At 46.6% G+C, this 9,187-nt stretch overlaps 1 protein-coding gene across 3 annotated transcripts in view; it reads left to right on the plus strand.

Annotated features, from left to right (window-relative positions):
• Positions 1-9,187, plus strand: part of FDFT1 (farnesyl-diphosphate farnesyltransferase 1) — a 55,964-nt gene that overhangs the window by 24,854 nt on the left and 21,923 nt on the right. Inside the window, exon 8 of one of the 3 annotated variants that reach the window (XM_058670099.1) lies at positions 5,561-5,928. In XM_058670099.1, coding sequence (XP_058526082.1) covers positions 5,561-5,782 — 222 coding nt within the window. In that variant the 3' untranslated portion in view covers positions 5,783-5,928. Of the gene's footprint in view, positions 1-5,560; positions 5,936-9,187 lie in introns of those variants that run through there. The other 2 variants (XM_058670098.1, XM_058670097.1) reach the window with 2 other exon arrangements.

Genomic DNA, 9,187 nt, shown 5'->3' on the forward strand with positions numbered 1-9,187 from the left:
TTGAAGCTTTGTTTTAACACCTGAAATGTTAGTGGGTAGATGTGCACATTCAGCCATTGGTTTAAAAACGATTACTGCTGGAACAGTCGTCATCAGCATGCAGCAGTTACAGGAAGCAGACAGCTGAGTGCTGGTGTTGCCAGGGAGACTGGAGGCCCCAGCTTCATGGCCAGACCCAGCGCTTGGAGAAAGGCCTCTCTAATTTCACAGCCTACACTGTTGACCATGGTTCTAAGCAGCTAAATTACCTTTCTAAATAGAGTAGTGTCACACTGTATGCTGTTTCTTCATTTTCTGTAAGTTAGAAACATTTATATAGTCTGTTGTTAAGGGAGCATTTTGATTTTCTAATTTTTTTCTTTTTTTTTAAGATTTTATTTTATTTTTATTACAAAGTCAGTTATAGAGAGGAGGAAAGACAGAGAGGAAGATTTTCCATCCGATGATTCGCTCCCCGAGAGACTGCAAAGGCTGGAGCTGAGCCAATCCAAAGCCAGGAGCCTGGAGCCTCTTCCAGGTCTCCCACACCGGTGCAGGGTCCCAAGACTTTGGGCCGTCCTCAACTGCTTTCCCAGGCCACAAGCAGGGAGCTGGATGGGAAGTGGAGCTGCCAGGATTAGAACCGGCACCTATATGGGATCCCAGCACATTCAAGGGGAGGACTTCAGCCCCTAGACCATTGCACCAGGCCCTCTAGTTTTTTTCTAATATATATTTTTTGAAATATTGTTTTTATTTAAAACGCTGATTTGCAGAGAGAAGAAGGAGAAAAAAGATTTTTCATTCACTGGTTCACTCCTTAAATGGTTGCAGTAGCTGAAGCTGAGCCAATCTAAAGCCAGGAGCTCCTTCCAGGTGTCCCATATGAGTGCAGGATCTCCCACCTTACCAACCTCTGCTGCTTTCCCAGGACATAAGCAGGGGGTTGGATAAGGAAGTGGAGTAACTGGGACTTGAACCATGTGAGAAATTGGCACTGCAGGTGAAGGATAAGCCATGGTGCCAGCCCCACTAATTTTTGTGTTTGTTTGTTTTTTTAAGATTTGTTTACTGGGGCTGGTATCCACAAAACCCACGTTTCACATCAGGGTTCAGCTCTAGTCTTGGCTGCTCTGCTTCTGATCCAACTCCCTGCCTATGTACCTGGGAAGGTAGCAGGAGTGGACCAAGTACTTGGACCCCTGCCTCCCACTTGAAGTAATTGAATGGAGTGAGTTCCTGGTTCTTAGCTCTAGGTTGATTCAGACCTGGCTGTTTGAAAGGCATCAGAAAAAGAGGGAGAGAAATCTTCCATCTGCTGGTTCACTTGCCAAACAACTGGCTGTCACTAGAAGGGCTCATTCAGGTTGAAGCCAGGAGCTGGGAATTCCCTCTGCATATCCCACATGGTTGGCAGGACTCTCCATAACATTTCTACTGCTTTCCCAGGCATATCATCAGGCAACTGGATTGGGAACAGAGCAACTAGGATTTGGACTGGCACTCTGGTATGGGATGCTGGCATTCCAGGTGGTGGCTTAACTTGCTATACCACAATATCAGCCCCCAAAGTAACTTTAAAAATTTTATAATTAAAAAAAATTATTTTAGGGGGCCAGCACTGTGGCATTCCACATTAATACACCAGCTACAGAGTCAGCATCCTATACATGCCCAGGGTTCAAGTCCCAGCTGCTCCACTTCTTTTTGTTTGATTAAGAATATGTTTATTTTTTTAAAGAAAAACAGAATAAATAGCCTATTTATTTTTCAACTCCAATTTTGTTTTATTTAAATTTATGAATGACTTATTGATTACTGTTTTAAAGAAACCACCCTTACCCCTTTAATGTTTATCATCTACTCGTGCTGAATCCTTCCAAAGAGATCAAGTAGGCTGCCCCACTTCTGATTCAGCTCCCTGCTAACGCACCTGGGAAAGCAGTGAAAAATGGCCTGAATTGCTTCGACTCCTATACCCACATGGGAAGAAGCTCCAGGCTCCTGGCTCTGGCTTAGCCTAGTCCCAGCCCCAGCCATTTCTGCCATTTGGGGAATGAATCAATGGATGGAAGATTTCTGTCTTTACCTCTGCCTCTCTCTTTCTATAACTCCTCCTTTTAAATCAGTGAATCAGTTTTTAAAAAATGATTTTAGAGGGTGGCCATTTGGCGAGGAGTTTTAAGCAGTGCTTGGGACATTTTACCTAATAGCAGAGCGCCTTGGTTTAGGTCCTAGCTCTGCTTCTGGTCCAGCTTCCTGCTGATGCACCTCTGGATGACAGCTGTGGATGGCTCAGGTACTTGAGTCCCTGGACACCCGTATGAGAGACCCAAAGTGAGTTCTGTGATTTCAGCCTGGCCCAGCCCTGCCTGTTGTTGGCATTTGGAGAGTAAACCCGTCCTTCTCTCTGTCTCTTTGCCTTTCAAATTAAACAAACTGAAAAAATAGATAGCATTTAAAAAATAGTTTTCTGTATTTGAAAGCTAGACAGGTATGTCAGGTATGTCTTATTCACTGTTTTATTCCCCAGATACCTGCAACAGCTGGAACCAAGGCAGGCTGAAGCTGGGGCCAGTATCTCGTTCTGGGCCTCTCCCACATGGGTGGCAAGGCTACAACCACTGGAGTTTTACAGCTCCTCTGAGGGCATTAACATGCAGCTGGGATAGGAATAGAGGCAGGATTCAAACTCAAACCCTTTGGTGTGGGATGTAAGCATCCATGCTGGGTTTTAACTGCTGCCCCAAACACCTAGCCTGTTATCTAATTTTGGGAAATTTCCCATCCAACTCTCCTTTTTTTCTGAGTTTTGTGGGGAATCCCATTACCATCCAGGTTTTACTTAGATTTTTCTTAAGTGTTGGAGCTAATTCCTAATTGTGATTGATACTTTGAGAGCAAAGTTGAGTAAGCTGTGGTTGGTTGACTCATTGTTTTCATAAATGAATCTTTGCTCTTCCTCTTGTCATACCTGTTTGTTGATTATTTCATCTATGGCTGTTGTCATGGTGTAATGACAGAGCTGCAACAGAAGGTGGCCCAGCAAGCTCAAAATGGTTCTTGGCTCCTTAAGGGAAAATGTGCCTACTTCACACTTAAAGGGTTATGTTGTTCAGTGTGACTCTAGTGGAGCTCAGGTTAATTTGGAGGAAATGTTCACATGCAAGTTGATTCCACTTAGAAAAGTCTCGGTTGTAAGTCTAACACAATAGAATCTGATAAATGTTTTCATGTCAGTACTAAGAACATTTTGCAAAGAAGGTTTTAAATAAAAACTTTCCATGTGAGGTCCATGAATGATCTGGTCTTTTGCTGGCTTGAAAATATTAAAACTCAGCTTGTCTCTGCCCACTTATCACGGATTCAGCCTCTAGGCTTGGTTGTGGCCTGAGTGCCCCTGAGATGGCCTTTAAAGAGGAGCTCCGTGTGCAGCAGTGATGCTTACATGAGGAGATGGGATGCACACTTGGTCCTCCTGAACAGGTGGACATGACTCTGCAGGGCTGTCTGCTCCAGCTGGAGCAGCCTTAGCTGGAGACCAGCCCATCTGATGGCTCAGGAGATCACCCGACTTTGTGGGGAAAGAACAGACACATGGGCAGACAGCTGGACACTTTGGTTCTCCTCTGGCCAAGTGAATTCCTTGGAGAGCCAGGAAGCTTCCAGGGCCACCTATCCTCCTGCCCACGTTTGGTCCTTTGTCCAGCAGCATCCATGTCCTTGGGGGCTGTGACACCCTCAATCCTTGCTCAGAATGACTGAATTAGAATTGTCCTGGGTTTTGGAGTGGTGTTTGTGCTCTATTGGAACTTTACACATTTACTCGTGAGATATGCAAGTAGCTGGGAGGCTGTTCTGTGTGCGGCTGCTGACATCACTTGCACTCGGAGAGGAGCTGTCTGAGTGTGCCACTATTTCTATAACATGTAATCAGATCCAAGTCTGCTTGACTCAGACAGTGCTGGCTGGGTGTTCCTGTGAAGACTTTGGTAGTCTGCCCTTGTAATGCAAATGGAATTCCCTGATTGGGACAAGCAGGTCCCTGCGAACAAGCTGTGTCATCTCATGAGTTACCAGGGAAGCAGGAGCTGAATAATCACACAGGGAAAAACCCAAGATGCAGAGTGAAAGTACAAGGTAGCAGGTGAACAGTCACTTGGGCCTCATTCAGTGTGGATAGCTCACCTCTGCATGAGCAGTGTTGGTAGCCTCCCCCGCGAGCCTGCCACCTGGGTGTGAGACGTGACGATCAGAAGGACTCACAGTTTCCTCACTGATCTTCCTCCCAAGGGTCATTGGCAGCTAGTGTTGCTCTATGTTTGTTCACCTTTCTGTCGAGGGAGGGTTTATTTAAATGCTTTTGGAGTTCTCCAGTTTTACTATAATTTTTATTTTTGGTAATTGATTCCAAATAAACCTTTTTCCCAAAAGACAAAGCAGCTTATAGTTATACATGGGGTCCAAAGAGGCTAACAGATAGTAGCAGGTAAGAAAAAAAATAAAAGACTGAAGTTAGGAGATCAAAAAGCCCCAGGAATGTAGCCAGTTATGATTGTATAATTTGATACTACTGCTGTCATCTGATATATGCACATTGCTTGTAAAGGTACAGGATACATCTAAAGTATTTTCAAATGTGAAATTTGAGGTGAACTGTTTTTCAAATATCCTGTCTTAGCTAGAATTGAGTTTACAAGCTTCTTGCTAATAAGAGGTTGTTATTGTTGTTTTTTAAGATTTATTTATCTTACTTGAACAAGTTACTGAGATAGAGAGAGGAGGAAATAGAGATCTTCTGTTTGCTGGTTCTTTCTGCAAATGGCTGCAATAGCTAAAGCTGTGCCAGTCCGAAGGCAGGAGCCAGAAACTTCTCCTTGGTCTCGGGTACAGGGGCCCAAGGACTTGGGCCTTCTTCTGCTATTTTCCCAGGCCATTAGCAGGTAGTAGGCCTCAAATTGGCATTCATATGGGATGCTGGCACCACAAGTTGAGGGCTAACTTGCTACAGCATTACACAGATCCCAGGTAGTTGTAGCTGTCAGGTTTATCCTGTAACGGAGCAGGCTATAGTAAGCACTGCCCTTGTATAGGCCACAGCTTATTTTTCCTTGGGTATCCTGACTGGTCCTTTTCTGTCTATCTTTGCTTTCCTGTTTGTGCCAGTGGTTCTCAAAACTTTGCACTTGGGAGGGTGTTAAAACACACAGATCCCAGCCCCCTCTCAGAAACTGGGAAGCGCCGGCCAGGGGCTACAGCCAGAAAGTCTGCATTTTAGCTCTCTGATTATGTGCCTGGGAAAGAGCAAAGGATAGCCCAACTGTTTGGGCCCCCACACCCACATGAGAGACCTGGGTGTGGTTCCTGGATTCTGGCTTCAGACCAGGTCAGCTCTGGCCATTGCTGTTGTTTGGGGAGTATGAACCAGGGAATGCAAGTTCTTTTCTCTATAGCTCTGCCTTTCAAACAGATCACTTTTTTTAATGCCCACCTGTTTAGTATCAAGCAAAGCCATGCAGTGTGTGTGAAGAGGCTGGTCGCTGACACCCAGCACTGACTGCATCTCCCCTGCCTTTCACAGATTTATCAAAGAATCCCCAACTCCGACCCGTCCTCTGGGAAAACCCGACAGATCATCTCCAGCATCAGGACACAGAACCTCCCCAACTGCCAGCTCATCTCCCGGAGCCACTACTCGCCCTTCTACTTGTCGTTTGTCATGCTCTTGGCCGCCCTGAGCTGGCAGTACCTGAGCACCCTGTCGCAGGTCACAGAAGACTATGTTCAGACTGGAGAACACTGAGTGGCAGGTGCCTGAGCTGCGATTCACCAGAACCTGGCTTGACCTGGCTTCCCCTTCAGGGACCGATGTTGGCTTCTCTTTTGTTATATTGTTTCTTCCGATTTTAATCTCCTTGGAGATGTGTGTGCTTGAACCTTTGAAGCTGTGAAGTGCAGTTAAGACGACACACACACACAAAAAGGAAGGTCGCCTGGCCCCCCGCTGGCTCCCACAGTGACAGCTCTGAGTCCTGGTTGCAGCTGAGGTGACTGACGCAGCCACATGGGGGACTGTCCCAGCATGTCAACCGGAGTACATCCAGGCTGGAGGGATAATTAAATATATTTAATTTAAAGCAACCTTTGAGTACCTATCATAGTGGAAAATGAAGTGAATTCTCTTTCTGTCCAGTTCCTGTTTTCTCGCCATTGTTTCATTTGTCTGAATGTGGCACATCTGAGCGTTGAGGGTTCCAGGTGACATTTCTGTGCTTCCCTGGAATGCAGGCTTGGCTTCTGCTTCTGAAGGCTGGGAATAAAATTCTGGGTGTCCTGATATTATTCTCTGTCTTAAAGAGGGTAGGGCTTTCAGAGACAGCAGGAACGCCTCAGACCTCATTTTAGAGGCTTGGCCTCCAGCTAAGGCTGACATTTCAAGGGGGAGTTTTAAAATAAAGAATTTAATGATTCTGTATTTGTCAAGTGCAGTTCACTTGAAAGTCTGATGAAAGGGATTAGTGACTGAGGAATGGGGAGCCATCTGCTCTCACTGTTAACGCCAGCCAGCGGGAGCCGGGAGGACATGCCGCTGGCCACAGCTGGCAGCCGCAGCACCTCACAGTCACAGTCACCACCAGCCTGTACCCAGGGCTAAGTCTCTTAGCAACATCCAGAAGTTTTACTTTGCATATTACTATTACCAGCTATGTACAGAAATCTGAAGAAAGGTCAGGGTATTTTCGGCCATTGTGCTTGATCTTTTCCTCTTGCCACAGTGGTATTCCCCTTCCTCTTTCTACCAGCATGGCTGGGATGTGTGGTGTATTCTCAACAAGAGCCACTCACAGAGATTCTCAGCATGAGCAAAAGAGAGGATGTAGCCCTTTGCCAGGGGTGTGTTTGGGAAAAAAAAAAACAAACATAGGTTGAAAAGCGGTGCCATAGGTCATTGGAAGACTGCAGAAGCCACTGATGCGCTCGATCTCTGGGTTGGCCTGAAGCCGAGTTCCGCATTAAAAGAAGTGTAAGTAGCTCATAGGTTTGGCTGTCCAAGGGCCGCCCCATTGCTGGGGCTCTGGTGAGGGCCTCATGGCAGAGGATATCACAATGGTGGGCGCTCGTACAGAAGAGATGGCATAGTGGGATAGGAGCATGGAAGAAGGGGTAGGCCTCCTCTTCTTTTTTTTTTTTCAGGATGTAAAGAGTAGTCTTTATTTTCAAAAGCTTTATTTTTATTGGAAAGGCAGATTTACAAAGAGAAGGAGAGACAAAGATCTTCCATCTGCTGGTTCACTGCCTAAATGGCCACAATGGCCAGAGCTGGCCGGATCAGGAGCTTTTTCTAGGTCTCCCACACGGGGTGCAGGGTCCCAAGGCTTTGGGCCATACTCTGCTGCTTTCCCAGGCCACAAGCAGGGGGATGGATGGGAAGTGGAGCAGCTGGGACTGAACCAGAGCCCATTTGGGATCCTGGCACTTGAAGGAGTAGGAGTAGCCAATTGAGCCATCACGCTAGGCCCCAGCTTTCTCTTTATAACACGGCTGACTTGGGAAAACTGGCTCACTCCGAATCATCACTAATCCTTTCTGGGCACAAAATCCAGTTGCTAAATCAGGCAGGTGCCATTCCATGGAGTATAGCTAGATTACAAGCCAATCCAATAATTGATTAAAACTTGGTTTGAGGGAGGTGTTTGGCTCACAGGTTGGGGAATACTGCTTGGGATACCTGCAGCTTGTGTTGCAGTTTTAATCCCTGAGAGGCTGCAGGTAAGATGGCCAGGGCCCGCTTCCCATGTGGGAGCTCCAGACTGATACACCTAGCTCCTGGCTCCAGCCTGGCTAGAGATGCCAAGGTCAGTTGTTACAATTCATGTGTCAGAATCTGGGATTCTGTTCTCAGGTTCACGGTAAGACGGAGGACTGCCTGGTGAAAGAGCCTTGACTGGGGGTGCACATACTGGACGCTAAAGCTTTGTTAGTTTTTCCATCACTGCCTCAAACTAAGGTCTTCTTAGCTCATTCAGCAGCTCTTTGAAAGACTTGCTGCGGTTTGAACATTGTCCTTCAAAACCTAATGGCTTGCTCTTCCAAAATCTGAGACTCATGGTCTTGGGAGGGCAGAAACAATGCACTAATGATATTTGGAGGTGGCGCTTTGGGAAGTAGTTTGGGTGGGGTTGTGATAAGATCCTGGTAGCTTATTTCATGTGATACCCTGTGCTACCCTGGGACTCTGCCAGCAAGAATGTCATTGTCAGGCTAAACCTACAATGGAGGCCGCCAAAGTTAGCTTACCAGTCAGCTGCCTTAGGCATTTCATTATAGTGATAATATACTAATAACATTGGTTTCCTAGGTATGGAAGGTTACCAGGAAAAATACAAGTTGCCCAATTAAACTTGAATTTCAGATTAAACTTTTTTTTAGTATAATTATATAAATGCATAGGACATTTATACTAAAAATTATGTATCTGAAATTCAGGATTTAGTTGTACACCTTCTATTTTTACTTGGCTAAATCTGGCAAACCCACCCTCCAGTCTCCACCTCTAGTAGGTCTTCAGTCTATTTGGTTCCTATTTAACCGCTGAGTTTTATTCAGAACACCAGACCCATTTGAACGCGGCTTAAAATAAAAATGACATTGGGAGCAAGAACCTGGTCTTGGCCTGGGGTACTTGTGCAAGCCTAGGTAAGACACATGCAGACCCTCTGCCCCTGAGTTGTCTGGCCCCCACTGAGAGGCTCCCCCCATTGTGTCCCAGGGGCTTGGCTGTACAGAGAGGGACAGCCAGGCATCTGCCAAATAAAGCATTCTGAACATCAGAGGCAGAGCTGCAAGGCTGTGAGCTTAAACCTGTCAGAGATCTTCCAGCCCTGCAGCTGCTGCTGGCCAGGGTGCTTGTGTACCATGCATCTCAAGTGCATCTCCAGCAGGCCCTTGGGGACGGCCAGGCCTGCCGTCGGTCTGCAGACAACTGGGAATAGCAGGGCTTGCCGAGGCTTGTGAGAGAGGAAAAGGCTGGCAGGCCTGCCTACCTTTGCTGGAACCTCTAAATCCTGACCGCCTCAAAGAATGCCCTTCTCTAAGGCTATAAAGGCAGCGCCAGCATCATCTGTCTTCCCCGCCATGGGCAAGCACTGAAGAAGGCACTGAACTGCGACAATTCATGGGAGGTGCATCTGCTGAGAGCTACCACGGC

Source organism: Ochotona princeps, chromosome 11 (assembly GCF_030435755.1).
Source record: "Ochotona princeps isolate mOchPri1 chromosome 11, mOchPri1.hap1, whole genome shotgun sequence".
In the NCBI taxonomy this organism is placed as follows: Eukaryota; Metazoa; Chordata; class Mammalia; order Lagomorpha; family Ochotonidae; genus Ochotona; species Ochotona princeps.